This window comes from Octopus sinensis, linkage group LG9 (assembly GCF_006345805.1).
Source record: "Octopus sinensis linkage group LG9, ASM634580v1, whole genome shotgun sequence".
NCBI classification, from domain to species: Eukaryota; Metazoa; Mollusca; class Cephalopoda; order Octopoda; family Octopodidae; genus Octopus; species Octopus sinensis.
Genome location: NC_043005.1, coordinates 59,228,232 through 59,244,370, shown reverse-complemented (window position 1 = coordinate 59,244,370; position 16,139 = coordinate 59,228,232). Strand labels below are relative to the sequence as shown.

General features: G+C 34.8%; 1 protein-coding gene across 1 annotated transcript in view; it reads right to left on the bottom strand.

The window, feature by feature from the left end:
• The window catches only part of LOC115215434 (cilia- and flagella-associated protein 65-like), a 1,408,515-nt gene that overhangs the window by 367,348 nt on the left and 1,025,028 nt on the right, over positions 1-16,139 (bottom strand). The window contains exons 30-31 of the mRNA XM_029784597.2: positions 13,999-14,127; positions 9,693-9,777 (exon numbers count right to left, since the gene is read on the bottom strand). Coding sequence (XP_029640457.2) covers positions 9,693-9,777; positions 13,999-14,127 — 214 coding nt within the window. The remainder of the gene's footprint in view (positions 1-9,692; positions 9,778-13,998; positions 14,128-16,139) is intronic.

Genomic DNA, 16,139 nt, shown 5'->3' with positions numbered 1-16,139 from the left:
TAGCAAGTTACTTACCACACAGCCGCTCCTACACCTATATTGTTCATAAAGACAAGATATTTACAACAGTCCATACATAGTGTTGGCAATAAATCTATGGCTATATGATACAGTACAGATCAGTGCTGAAAAGTTCCTTTCAGCTGGGTAACTGAGTTTTATGAATCACTCTCTTTAGCATAACTGTCTATTTTTCTTTGCCAAGTTGAATCAATCTTAAATCAAAAGTATAATGAAAGATTTCAACTATGTCTTTGTTTTCATTTGTTTAGCATGGTTATATTGAATTTGTGTAATTTTGTTTAAAGGTTTCAATTATAACATCTTCAGTTTCATTTAGTTGAAGTAGTTTAAAGAGTAACACTAGAACTTGTTTCGTTTTGTTGAAGGTTTTGACTAATATCTTCGAATTCATTCCTTGTTTAAATTTGTTAATAGCATAATACTTGAATACATTATCATCACAAGCAGAACAATATTCATTATAAATGAGAATTAATAACTGGAAGAGGTATGTACATCATAGAATCACCTTGATTTTTGAACAGGATTTTTTAATAGACAACTGAGATAAACAGTTATTATTTTATAATTTGCAAACTTCCAATATGACTCTCTTTTACTCTTTTATTCTTTTACTTGTTTCAGTCATTTGACTGTGGCCATGCTGGAGCAACGCCTTTAGTCAAGCAAATCAACCCAAGGACTTACTCTTTGTAAGCCTAGTACTTATTCTATTGGTCTTTTTTGCCAAACCGTTAAGTTACGGGGACATAAACACACCAGCATCGGTTGTCAAGCGATGTTGGGGGAGGACAAACACAGACACAAACACACACACACATATATATACATATACATATATACGATGGGCTTTTTTCAGTTTCCATCTACCAAATCCACTCACAAGGCTTTGGTTGGCCCCAGGCTATAGTAGAAGACACTTCCCCAAGGTGCCACACAGTGGGACTGAACCCAGAACCATGTGGTTCATTAGCAAGCTACTTACCACACAGCCGCTCCTGTGCCTATTAAACATAAATATGAAGCAAGGATTCTAATACAATTTGAACGCCACTCAAAAGTTTTCAATGGACAAATATTAGCAATGCTGATTCATGATTAACAAGAAAACATGTTGAAGAATAAATTTTCTATAATTTTGACATTTTTTACCCACAAGAGTACTCTGTAATTTCCATTTGTGAATTTAGAAAATTTTATCCTATGCATACATAATGACATAACTTATTACCATTATATCAAATTTAAATGAGCGAAGACAAAATAAATTATATTTTCTCAATACACAGAAATAGCCTTGAATCACCAGACATAATTAACACTGCAACTAATACTTCAACACTAAAATCTTTTAATTATTGCTTTGATGAAATTTTAGACTGTATTTTAAGTAACTCTAGTCTCAAATATAAACTTGCAATACAATCATTTATATTTGTCTTGCACTTTAATTTCAAACAATATTTTGACATTTGTTGTTATAACAAGTAGGGCAAGTCAGTTTTACTTTAACACAAACAGATTTATGAGAGAATAAGAGAGAGTCAGACAAACACAAAGACAAAGAGTGGGTTCGATGGAGATGGGGAAGAGGGCAGAGTGGAAATTAACGAGTTATTTTTTCACTATAGCTATTATATTGAGCTTCAGTTTGTTCAAAGATGTAGTGACTCACTCTGCCATGTAATGTTCAGGGAGCTGAACAACAGAGTTAGATATCAGAGTGAGTCATTTTGTTATCCAGTCTATTTCTAAATTCCTGGCCAGTGCCAGGGTATTTAGGACCCTAGACAAGCACTACAATGAGTCACCCTTCTGCTTGTTATCAGCATTTATAGAATACAACCAAATCAGAAGAGGACAAGGCGGTGAGCTGGCAGAATCGTTACCATACTGGAAAAATGCTTAGTGGCATTTCTTGCGTCCTAACATTCTGCATTCAAATACCCCCAGGGTTAACTTTGTCTCTTGTCCTTTTGGAGTAAATACAATAAGTACCAGTTGAACACTGGGGTTAATGTAACCAACTAATCCCCACCCCTAAAATTGCTGGCCTTGTGCCAAAATTTGAAGTCAGTAATTAAGCTGGGGAGGATTCAATTTTCTGGTAATGCTAAAACATTGTTCAAACTACTACAGCACTTCTTTGCTGGCAGTTATGAATGCTAAGTCTAAGGTTATTCTATGAGTCTCTTTTGCTGAACCGCTAAGTTACTGGGACGTAAACACACCAGCATCAGTTGTCAAGTGATGTTGGGGGGGACAAACACAGACACACAAACATATATACACACACACACACACACACACATATATATACATACATATATAGGACTGGCTTCTTTCAGTTTCCATCTACCAAATCCACTCACAAGGCTTTGGTCAACCTGAGGCTACAGTAGAAAATACTTGCCCAAGGTGCCACGCAGTGGGACTGAACCCAGAACCATGTGGTTGGTAAGCAAGCTACTTACCACACAGTCATTCTTAGCTTCACAAGTCAACAATGTACAAACATGAGCAGGATAGTTTCATTGCTTTGTGCTCTGCTCAGACAGACCTGACTGACTGCACTATCATGCCAGTAGGTAAACAATACTGGTAATGTCACATTGGAACAGAGTAGCTAGTTATTTTCACTGATGCTCAAAGTTCCTTGAGGACACCACCACTCTTGCATGCTACTTAATCCACCATAAAATACCACAGTGGAACACATTGCCCAACTGGTGGAGTGCTGTAAGTACCTTACAACAATCTAGTTGCTAGGCACATTATCTTAGTCTATATTTCCTCCCAAACTGCAACTTTGTCAATGAGCTAAAGGAAAGCAAATCTGACATACAGCTACAGTAATAACAATATCAGCAATAATGAAAATAATAATCCTTTCTACTGTAGGTACCAGGTCTGAAATTTTGAGGGGAAGGGGTGCTAGTTGATCAAAACGATCCCAGTAAGCAATTAATATTTATTTCATGAAAAGCAAAATCGCCCTCAGCAGAATTTGAACTCCTTTAAAAAATAAAAAGTAAAGCCAACCACAACAGTATTTGAACACAGAATATAGAAGGAAAAAAGCAACTAAGCCTTTTTACCAATGCAATCATTGTCTTAACAATAATAATAGTAGGTGTTTAGCACACCAGGTGAAATGTTTAGCAGTATTTCATCTGTCTTTACATTCTGAGTTCAAATTCCATCAAGGTTGACTTTGCATTTCATCCTTTCAGGGTTGATAAATTAAGTACCAGTTGCATATTGGGGTCGATCTAATTGACTGGCACCCCCACAAAAAAAAATTTCAGGCCATGTGCCTAGAGTAGAAAAGAATAATACTAGGTGTGTACTAAGTTTTATAAATTAACTTGACAAAAAAAAAAAATGTTTATACTAACATACAAAAATCACAATATTCTTAACAACCATAGCAATTTCAAACTCTATGTTCAGCAATACAGCTTATATTTTATTTTTTGAGGTTGAATGGAAGTTGTTAACAAGCTAATGTAAAGCTGCCACTACTAGTGAGCATGTATGGCTATGTAATTGCAAGCAAGCATAGATAACTTTCTTGCCAACTTCTTATTTGACTCAGCAGAACATACAAGATGTGACACTGGGAGAGAGAGGTGAGGTTTCCCTAGTAACCAGTTGGTACTCATTACAGGTGAACAGGTGAGTCAATTGAAGAACATAATACCTTTCTCATGGGCACAAAACACCACTTGGTCCGTGAGTAGAACCCATGACCTTACAGTCATGAACAGAACACTCTCACCACTTGGTCCTCCCTCTGCCCCTCTTTCTATGCAGCTATCGTATTCTCAATGCTCTGCCTGCTGGTTCAAGGGTTAGAAGGCCAAGTGGGTGTTTACATCAGCTTGCAGCTGCATAAGCATCTAAAACAATTAACAATATTGTGGTACATGAAGGCGTTGAACCAGCAATATCATTACGATACCAGGCAAAATGCTTAGTGTCATTTCATCCACCTACATTCTGAGTTGAAATACTACCAAGGTCGACTTTGCCCTTCACATTTTTAGGCTCAATAAAATAAGTACCAGTTGAGCACTTGGGCCGATGTAACCAATTTACCCTTTCACCCAAGCTTGCTGGCCTTGTGCTAACACTCGAAACCAATATCATGGTACATGCTTTCAAGTCATATTTGCTAGAAGTGGATATGGTTTATATTTATGTATTTATATATGTAAAGCGCAACAACACCCCAGTAGATCAACCACATTCAGCGAAGGAGCTGATGGGATTTACACGTTTAAAATTACATTACAAACAAGCTAAAGAGACATGAAACAATGACAGCATTACGATATTTCATCTAAAGTTGCCAGGACCATTTGTTTCAGACCTCTTAAGCCATTATTAGATTGTCACAGATCTAGTGAAAACTTTATAAAGTGTGAACAATACCTGGGACTTTTAGCTGCTAAAAGACTTTTGCTTCCGTCATGATATAGGCAATAGCTGTCAGTTTCCCTTCTCATAGTTGAATGTCAAACTTTCAGGTGGTAATAGCTTTGTGAATAAATGATGCTCTTACAAAATGGCATATCCATTTACCAATTTTGAATTTTGTTTTACTTGTCATAAATTACATGCTTTTAGAGAAAACAGCTTCCAGGGCTAATATAATATACTTTCTGTATCGAGTTCTCCCAGGAACATCTAAATAGTTGCTGTATATTCTAAAAATATTGCAGCTAAAATATTGTCTTACATTCTTCAAGATTTGGTTTGATTTTAGATCTACTCAGAGTTGATTAGTTATGAGATATATAGCTACTTGAAAATGTCTTCTGTTGATGGTTACCATTTTTCAACCGATTTAGTTCTGAGTTCTAATTCTGTTAGGAACATTTTGGTTTCTTTTGCTGTATTATTTCCCAAAGAGCAATGAAACAAGCACCTTTCACTTTACAGTGAGATTACACACACATGCAAATGAATTTAACCTTCAGTTTAATCAAGAGAAGTACACAATAAAATATTTACATTCAATAGTTGTATTTTATTATAAAAACAATAGTTGTATCTAACATACATATAAGGCCTGAAATTTTAGAAAGCGTAGTTAATTAAATTAATCCTAGTTCTTGGCTGGAACTTTATTATATCGACTCCAGAAGGATTAAATGCAAAGTTGACACAAAGAAGTTTGAACTAAGAATGGTATGATCTACAGCAAATACATACAGAGTTCTGTAATCCACCATTTTCCCACAGGAAAATTAATAATGCTTGATAACTCTCCTCTAAGTAACAGTCGAAAACAAATTATGTGCTAAAGTGGTACCTTCTACGTAGATGCATGACTTGCTAGAAATTGCATCCAGATCTCTTTGAAATCATATTTTACATCTTCAGAAAGGAAGTGCACATTAAATAATGCAGTCTTTGATAGGCTATATTTAAATAATGAGCAGAAACAACAGTTAAGTCACGGTTGGAATGCCTTTGATCATAAATTAGGCCTAAACATTAAAAAAAAAACAATAGGATGAATGGGACATTTGATTGTAAGTCTGTACATTAGGGCCAGCCTGTGACTAATCAATGACAAGAATTAGTAGATTTTCAAGTCCTTCAGTTTTCCTAAGCCCAGTAAAAGAACTCAAATGGTTGGCCTCTAGCCAGGTCTTCCATGATACCCTTAAAGCTAGTAACTTCTCAGCTCCACCCCTCACACACACACACACATATATAAATACATATTTACATATACACATATATACATATGCATTTATAAATTTTTAAATTTTGTGTGTGTGTGTATGTGTGTGTGTATACATAGTTAGATTATTTATAATTTATCACCCAAAAACCAAAGAAAATTCATCAAAATCCTTGAAATCTATCAGGTTTCTAATTAATAAAATACAATGTTTACTTCTATGTAATTTACACTGAATTATTGAATATGTTCTTATAAGCAGGATTAAATCTATGTTAATATAAGTAATATATCTGTCATAATACTTGTAACTAATAATCTTTATTATCAACTCTATTAAATTCAGCAAGGTCTGTTTTATGATTTCTAATCCAATCACTTAAATATATTCAAGAAATTTTTATTAATACTCTTACATTAATTAGGCTAACATTAACTTAGCTATCAGTTTTCTACATGGATGCTGTCATTTGGTTATTCAGAAATTAATTCTGCTCAATCGCCCCACTCATCCTACATATAATTATTTTTGTATCCACATATACACACTTTTGTGCTCACACATATCTAATGTCAACGCATACATACTTAGTGCCCACACATAAGCACAATCTCGGCTACTGCTTTCTCTTCTTTTCTATGTGTATCCGACATTTCTGGTCACCATCTACCTCAATTCACAACTAATTAAACCACATATCCACCAATTCTCTTTGCCTATTATTACCATGACTCCTTAGTAACAACACTCCTTCTTTCTTTCTTGTCTCTTTTCTTTATCTTGAAAAAGAGACAATGCTCAAAATGTTAATAATTTTCCTTTTCCCACCATAGGCAATACATTGCATTTACATTCATTGATGTATTACTTATCCCCTTCATATGCAATAATGCTTTAAGTGTATGTTTTATAGAATAACAACTATACATTAGATTGAAAAGTAATGTAATTGCATGCTCTTTCCAATCCTTTTGTTATAATAGAATCCTTTTTACAGTTTATATTAGAATGTGGCAAGCCTAGAGAGACAACAAGAACTAATAACGTTAGCTGAGAAACATCACCAGATCAACTGAACAAAGATTATTTAATTCTGTTTGTCAGATTATATATATGATTCTTCGTGAAAGTAAAAATACCAGTCTTTTCTTTGGTGCTTACAGCTCCATGAATGTGATAGAGTTGATATTCTTGTGTTTATTGGTATAGTGCAGTTTCAAAGGCGGCGAGCTGGCAGAAATGTTAGCATGCCGGGCGAAATGCGTAGCCATATTTCATCTGCCCCTACGTTCTGAGTTCAAATTCTGCCAAGGTCGACTTTGCCTTTCATCCTTTCGGGGTCGATAAATTAAGTACCAGTTACGCACTGGGGTCGATATAATCGACTTAATCTGTCTGTCTGTCCTTGTTTGTCTCCTCTGTGTTTAGCCCCTTGTGGGTAGTTAAGAAATAGGTATAGTGCAGTTTCAAGAAGAAGTAATGTGAACTGGCAAAACTAGATTTTAAAAGAGGCATGCTGGAATCTTACCTCTATTTTAAGATATGTAGCTGTAAATATTGACTTCTACTTAGACAAACTTTATAACAAAAGGCCTCACTACACATGCTAATATAAGAAACAACACTGGTTTAAGGAAGCTGTCTTTACAATGTGTGTGTGCGTATGTGTGTGTGTTTACGTGTATGTGTATGTGTGCGTGTGTGTTAATGTGTGTGTGTAGATGCAAACATTGACACACATCTTTTATCTTTTACTTGAAACATTCATTTGACTGCAGCCATGCTGGGGCACTGACTTGATGGGTTTAGTCAAACAAATCTACCCTTATATTTATTGTAAGTCAGGTATTTATTCTATTAGTCTCTTTTTGCCAAATCACTAAGTTACATGGATGTAAACAAACCAATACTGTTTGTCAAGTGATGGTGGGAGACAAACTCAAATGCAAAGACACATTTATGACGGACTTAATTCAGTATCTGTCTATCGAATCCATTGACATGGCTTTGGCCAGCCCAAGGCTATAGTGGAAGACACTTGCCCAAGGTGCTACATCAGCACCAATATATATATATATATATATATATATATATATATATATATATATATATATATATATATTTATATATATATGTATATATATATGTATATAGTGAAAATTATATAGGCTGAAGTAGAACATTAGGAAATTCCTTGCATAGTGCTAGATTGGAGGTTTACAAATTTACAATTTATTGTGGCGACCACACTGTACAATTGCTCATGTTAAAACCATTATTCAGAAAAAAAGTATTGTGATTTAAACTACAGAAGCTAATAGCAGCATTAAATACAAAATATTAAATTTCAATTTTGAAGTTTATAAAAACAAAGGAAAGAAACAGAAAACTCAGATATTTCTGCAGCCCTTTAATTTAATTGATATAACAAGCGAGAACAATAAATTCACTTCAGTGCCAGTTTTTCAGAATGTGACAATCATTCTAGAATTGTCTTAGAAAACTAGATTTAGTTAGCAGCTGCCATCAGAGTTAGAATAATTGATCCAGTGATGTGCACTTTTGAAAATCTGATAATTGACTTAGCAATGATATTTTTTTCTACTCTAGGCACAAGGCCCGAAATTTTGGGTGAGGAGTGGCCAGTCAATTAGTTCAAACCCAGTATGCAACTGGTACTTAATTTATCGACCCCTTAAAAGGATGAAAGGCAAAGTCGACCTCAGTGGAATTTAAACTCAGAACATAAAGACAGAAAAAATACCTATTTCTTTACTACCCACAAGGGACTAAACACAGAGGGGACGAACAAGGACAGACAAATGGATTAAGTCGATTATATCGACCCCAGTGCGTAACTGGTACTTATTTAATTGACTCTGAAAGGATGAAAGGCAAAGTCGACCTCGGCGGAATTTAAACTCAGAACATAAAGACAAAAAAAACACCTATTTCTTTACTACCCACAAGGGACGAACAAGGACAGACAAATGGATTAAGTCAATTATATCAACCCCAGTGCATAACTGGTACTTATTTAATTGACTCCGAAAGGATGAAAGACAAAGTCGACCTCGGTGGAGTTTGAACTCAGAACGTAGGGGCAGACAAAATACCGCTAAGCATTTCACCCAGCATGTTAACGTTTCTGTCGGCTCACTGCTTTGACTTAGCAATTATCTTGAATATCTCAATTAGCTACAACTTCTAAGCAGTTCAATTAATTTAACAAAAAACAGAAAAATGCAGCCATGTTAGATCAATTTTCCAGTGTTCTCTAATCGTTTAACAATGGCTTTGTCTGTCATCTATAAAGTAGCTACATCATAATTACATGTTTGTGGGTTCAGTCTCACTACAGGGCACCTTTTTACAGCAATTTTTTTGTTGTTGTTGTTGTTTTGTTTTTTTTGTCCAACCCCTATAAAATGAAATACATTTCAAGTACTGATGTTGATCTATTCGACTGATAATACTGTCACTCGGTCTTCTTGAATCAAGTGTCTCATGGCTGAGGAAGCTAAATTAATTTTCTTATAGTGCTACATGCACTTTAAGGAAAGGTAATTATGTAAATCCAAACACATTTTTCTAGTGATGACAGGTGACTGTAGGTTTCATTGAGAGGGGAAGAAAGTGATGATGATGATGAGGAGGAGGAGGAGGAGACGGGGAGGAGGGACGGGATGGGAGGAGGGAGAAGAGGAGGAGGAGGAGGAAGAAGAAGAAGAGGAAGAGGAGGAGGAAGGAGAGGAGGAAGAAGGGGAGGAGGAGGAGTCTGACATTGAAAACGAGCTCTGTATTTAAACAACATTGAAATATATAATGTAGTCAAATACAGAATATACAAAACTGTAATTAGGGAAAAAGAAGTTATATTCTCACAGAAATGCATACATACACACAGACACACGTACATACATACAGAGGTACACATAAATGCATAAATACACAGATTCAACAACTAACCAGGCAAAATTCTTCCTCATTAGCTGGTCCTGTATCAGCCCAGGGCTCCAATTCCATGGTCAGGTCATCAGGAAAAAGGAAATCCCTGAAAAGAAGAATTTGGATTATTTTTTATTTAATGATGAACTATCGATATTGATGATATGATATTTTTTAATAAAAAGCATTAGGTTATTTCATAAGAATAATAATAATAATAATAATAAAATAATAATAATAATAATGATAATAATAAAATAATAATTTTTCGACAAGCCTGTCTTTATTGAGTTCAACATAAAAAGTGATAAGAATTCGAAATTATTGAAATTCAGGTCTAAAGTGTGAACAAGAGCAACCAGTGATATAAGTACCACAATGAGGTTGTAACTGAGCAAGAAAATGTAATGATTTTTTGGGACTTCCCAATACATATAGACAGGAAAATGTACACAATATGAAATACCCGTAGACATATTCCTTTTCAACTAAAACTGGGAAGTGGAAGCAAATTTGGTAACTGTTTTCTTCCCTAACTTCACATATTCTACATTTCATTCTAGTGTAGGAATTTTGATTTTCTGACAAGAAGTCTTCAATCTTGTAGTGCATTTAAGAATCGAAGTTCTCAACTACTGTTGCTAATTTCATTGTTTGTGTCTTTTCTGTCCATTTTTATCAGCTCTACTTTTAGTTTCTGGCTATATCACAGTCTTTTGTTATTGCTCTTTTCCATTCACATTTTTCTGTTATTTCAGCCACTGTTTTGTATTCGGTAGATTCTTTGGAGTCAGAAAACAGTTTTGTTAATGTTTTACATATTTCTTTACTATTTTACTATTTAACTATTTATAAGGCGGCGAGCTGGCAGACACGTTAGCGCGCCGGGCGAAATGCTTAGTGGTATTTCGTCTGTCGCTACGTTCTGAGTTCAAATTCTGCCGATGTCGACTTTGCCTTTCATCTTTTCGGGGTCGATAAATAAAGTACCAGTTTCGCACTGGGGGTCGATGTAATCGACTTAATTCCTTTGTCTGTCCTTGTTTGTCCCCTCTATGTTTAGCCCCTTGTAGGCAATAAAGAAATATATTTTACTATTTTACATATTTCTATACTAGATATTTTTCTAATTCTAAGTAGATGTTTTGATATATTGTTTAACTTACATGTTGCTCTTTACCTTTTTACATTCCAGGTACATGTAATCTGTCAATGTCATATTTTGAGTAGTACATTCTAAATGTCGTTAGTTTCCTTATTTTTTCTATCTGGTTCCCTTGTTCATTTATTTAGTGTCCAGGTCAAAGAATTATAAATAAACTTATTACTATTGCTAGACCACTGATGCCAACTTCTACATTTGGCTGTTTTAAGTGTAGATCTAATGAGCCAATAATATTTTTCCTGATTTTCTTTTTTTTTTTTTTCTCATTTGTACGCTTGTTCTCTTGCGTCTAGTTTGTTGATCTCTAAGTATTCGTTAAGTCTGAGTCTGATCTACTTCTCTTATCTTGATTCAAAATAGAATCTGAAATAACAGACAGTAGCAAAGAGGAAAGAGAAACCACAAAAATAGTGAAAAAGCTAAAATTAATTAGTCTTTGTAATTTATTATCATTTTTTCAGAGTTGTCTTGACGTAGTTTTATCTGAATCTCATAGCGACTTTTCTAATTAAACCCCTGTACTGTCTGTAGCACTATTTTTAGCTGTTTGTCATCAACAGCACAAGTTCATAGCCCCATGCTCCTATGGTGGTGGTGGTAGGAAGGTGGGGTGATGCTGGTATGCATGGACGACTGCTGGCCTTCCATAAATAACCTTGCTCGGACTTGTGCTTTGGAGGGTAACTTTCTAGGTACAATCCCATGGTCATTCGTGACCGAAGGGGGTCTCCGCATATATGTATGTATATTATTTATATATGTATGTATGTGTATATATATATATATATATATATATATATATATATGTATGTATGTATGTGTATGTATATATGTATGTATGTATGTGTGTGTGTATGTATGTATGTGTGTGCATATATGCATGTATGACATTTTGTAATTACTGGAAATCTTCCTAGCCAGTGGCAAGTCATGAGTAATAAATGAAGCTACATTTTATGTTAATATTCTCATACTGTCATGAAGTAGCAAGCTTTCAGAATCATTAGTGCACTGAGTAAAATGTATTGTGGCATGTCGCCCATATTCTTTTATTCTTTAATTCATTCCAGTCATTTCACTGGAGCCATGCTGGAGCTCCACTTTTAGTTGAACAAATCAACCCCAGGAGTTATTCTTTGTAAGACTAGAACTTAATCTATTGGTCTCTTTTGCTGAATCACTAAGGTACAGGGACATAAACACACTGACATTGGTTGTCAAGCGATGGTAGGGAACAAACACAGACATACAACACATATATATATATATATATTTAACGGCGGAGCATCAGAATGGCCGCAGCTCTGAGCTGAAACTACAGAAAAAAAAAAAGAGATATATATATATATATATATCTACACACAACAGGCTTCTTTCAGTTTCCGTCTGCCAAATCCACTCACAAGGCTTTGGTTGGCTCAAAGCTATAGTAGAAGACACTTGCCTAAGGTGCCACACAGTGGGACTGAACCTGAAACCACATGGTTCATAAGCAAGTTACTTACCAAAGAGCCACTCCTGCACCATCTTCATGTTCTGAGTTCCAATTTCACTGATGTCAACTTTGCATTTCATCCTTTCAAGGTCGTTAAAATAAGTACCAGTAGAGTACTGGGGTCAACATAATCATCTTACCCACTTCCCCAAATTTCTGGCCTTGTGTCAAAATTTGAAACCACTACTCTCATGAAATTTGTATGGTATGTAGTGTATTTCTTGTCCAAGTTTTTGCTCAGAGTATTTCTTGTCCTAGTCTTCGCTCAGTTTCACTAGCTCTGCCCCTCTGGGTTTTTAACGGAGAAGGTTGCCAGGTAATGAGTACTTCTAGAAGCGTTCAGTATCTATCAGCTTAATGTTGCTTCTGGTTCAAGTGTATCTATGAGGCCTTCTTCATTTTTTTTTTGCTTTTATTTTTCTATTCAGAAGTTAATGTGATGTACAAGTTGCTAGCTATGGAATCTCATTCTGGCACCTTCCCATTATGCAATATTTCCATAGTTTTAGTGAAAAAATCAAATTCCATCATATAGAATTTAGTGTTGATATCGGTTCATGCATGCATGCATGTATGTGTGTGTGTTTGTATGTATAGATGTATGTATGTATGTATATATATATGTATACATGTGTGTGTATATCATCTTCATCATCTTCGTTTAGCATCTGCTTTCCATGCTAGCATGGGTTGGACGGTTCAACTGGGGTCTGGGAAGCCAGAAGGCTGCACCAGGCCCAGTCTGATCTGGCAATGTTTCCTAATGCCAACACTCCATGAGTGTAGTGGGTGCTTTTTACGTGTCGCTGGCACAGGTGCCAAATGAGGCTGGCAAACGGCCACAATCGGATGGTGCTTTTTACGTGATGTATGCATGTATGTATGTATGTATGTATATATGTATGTATGTATGTATATATATATGTATGTATGTATGTATATATAATATTTGTCGGTATTTCTTCTTTATGAAGAAAAATCATTTCTTATCAAGTGGCCACCATAGGAATAAAAACTTTCAAGGGGAATTATCATTGCTAAAATTATAATTTAAGGTATCTAAGAGATACCTCCAAGCTGGAAATATCAACCAAAACTTGACTCTAAGACCACATTAAATGTTCATACAGCACCAAGAGGACAAGAGACAAAAGGACAAGATAAACTAGCAAAAAATTACTGGTGCTGTATGAACATTTAATGTGGTTTTAGAGTCAAGTTTTGGCTGCTATTTCCAGTGTGGAGGTATCTCTTAGATACCCTAAATTATAATTTTAATATATACACAAATATATATATTATATATATATATATATATATAATATGTACACACCCATGGACACACAGAGACATGCACACACACACACTTGCATGCATATTATGTGAGTATGTATGATGCGTGTGCTGAAACATACAAATATATATATATATATATATATAATATATATAATATATATATATATAAATATATATACATATATAATATATGTTATATATATATATATATATATATATAATATATATTATATATATATGTTCTTGCATGTATATGCATAGTTTTATATATACACGTCTCGATACAGATAATCCTTATCTGTCAGTAAGCCAAATAGTTTCTGCTTCTTCTTTTGCCTTATGTTGCATGTCCGTGTTTGAACTTGACTTACCATTCAGCTGGAATGATACCATCATTCTGGAACTTAATGGTGAAATCTGAAGAGGGACTTCCAATCGCAGCTGCAGCAAAGTCGAAATCAACAACAGCTTCAGTATCGAATTTTGGAAATTTGTCCGTTCTGTGAATACAAGGTAAAATCAGATGTACACATCAAAAACCCCTTAGTAAACTTCATATAAGCAAAACATATTTGATCAACTTGATATTTTGCACCAATAATATCCACAAACCCATCTAACCATTCATTCATTCATTCATTCATCCATCCATCTATCCATCTACTGAAGAATCAACATATATTCTTTTTAATATTCTCTTTACTCTTTTACTCTTCTTCTTGTTTCAGTCATTTGACTGCGGCCATGCTGGAGCACCGCCTTTAGTCGAGCAAATCGACCTCGGGACTTATTCTTTGTAAGCCCAGTACTTATTTTATCGGTCTCTTTTGCCGAACTGCTAAGTGACGGGGACGTAAACACACCAGCATCGGTTGTCAAGCAATGCTAGGGGTACAAACACAGACACACAAACATATACACACACACTTATATATATACACATATATACGACAGGCTTCTTTCGGTTTCCGTCTACTAAATCCACCCACAAGGCATTGGTCGGCCCGGGGCTATAGCAGAAGACACTTGCCCAAGATGCCACACAGTGGGACTGAACCCGGAACCATGTGGTTGGTTAGCAAGATACTTACCACACAGCCACTCCTGCGCCTATTGTTTTTTTTTCTGATTAATTTCCTTTTCAGCATTTCTGTCTATTCTTTAAACTAATGAAGGTCAATATTAATGATTACGAACCAAAATTAGAAATGCTCGTTTATTTTTTTTTTATAAATTGTTTTTTGTTTTGTGTTCTTTGTACATTACTGGATCTTAAAATATCACAAATCTTAAGAGCTTTTCAGGTCAAATTAAAATATGTGGCTTGAAGTGTAATGTAGAATTTCATAAACAGATATATAAAATGAACATTTTTATCTTTTACTTGCTTCAGTCATTGGACTGGGGCCATGCTGGAGCATTGCCGTATACGGTTTAGTTAAATCGACCCAAGTACTTATATTGTTTCTTAGTATAGTTTTTATTCTATCTGTCACTTTTGTTGAACACTAAGTTAGAGGGATGTAAACAAACCAACACTGGTTGTCAAGTAGTGGTGGGACATGAACACAAACGCAAGAACATATGCATATACATGCATGCACACACATACACCCATGCACACAGAGGTAGATAGACAGATAGATAGATAGATACATACATACATACATAATACATACATACATACATACATACATACATACATAACACACAGACACACTAGAAAAAGGAGACCAAGGACAACATATGTTGATGCCCTAGGGACAGACACTGGTCTCTGGAAGATACAGGATATGGCAGTGATGATGAAGGACAAAGACCAGAGAAGAGAACTCATCAATGGATCTCAGGAATGTTACCCACCCTAGATATAATATGTATATATATATATATATATATATATATATATACATGCTTCTTTCAGTTTTGATTTTTGAAATCCACTCACAAAGCTTTGGTCAGTCTAGAGTTATAGCAGAAAACACTTGGCCAAGACTCTACATAAAACCATGTAGTTGGGAAGCAAATTTCATACCATGCAGCCATGCTTGCACCTTAGGTATGTGTCCACATACATGTAAATATAGCGTAATAGTAACTGAATTTCTTTCAGTCATTGACAACTATAGTTATTTGTAATGCAACATGCATATAAATAGTAACAATTAGGCAAGACAATGTTTTAAAACAACCTTCTGACTTTATTATTATATCTGCTTTTTAAAACAAGCTTCACATTTTGATGTTTTGAATATCAGAGGCTTGGAAACTGCAATTTATTTTTTTTATTTAAGATAAAACTACGAAATTAGAAATTTATAGAAGTTAGTGGATTTATAGCTACAGTTATTTTTTGTAACATAAATATAGTTTGTTTACATTTGAAGTGTGTGAATTCATTTTATTTTCAATTGAAAGCAGTTGTCATCTTACCTTACTTTTTTCTTTTTTTGTTTAACTTTCGGAAAATGCTGATGTTTCAATTTCAATTTATTAATGAAGAAAATGAGTT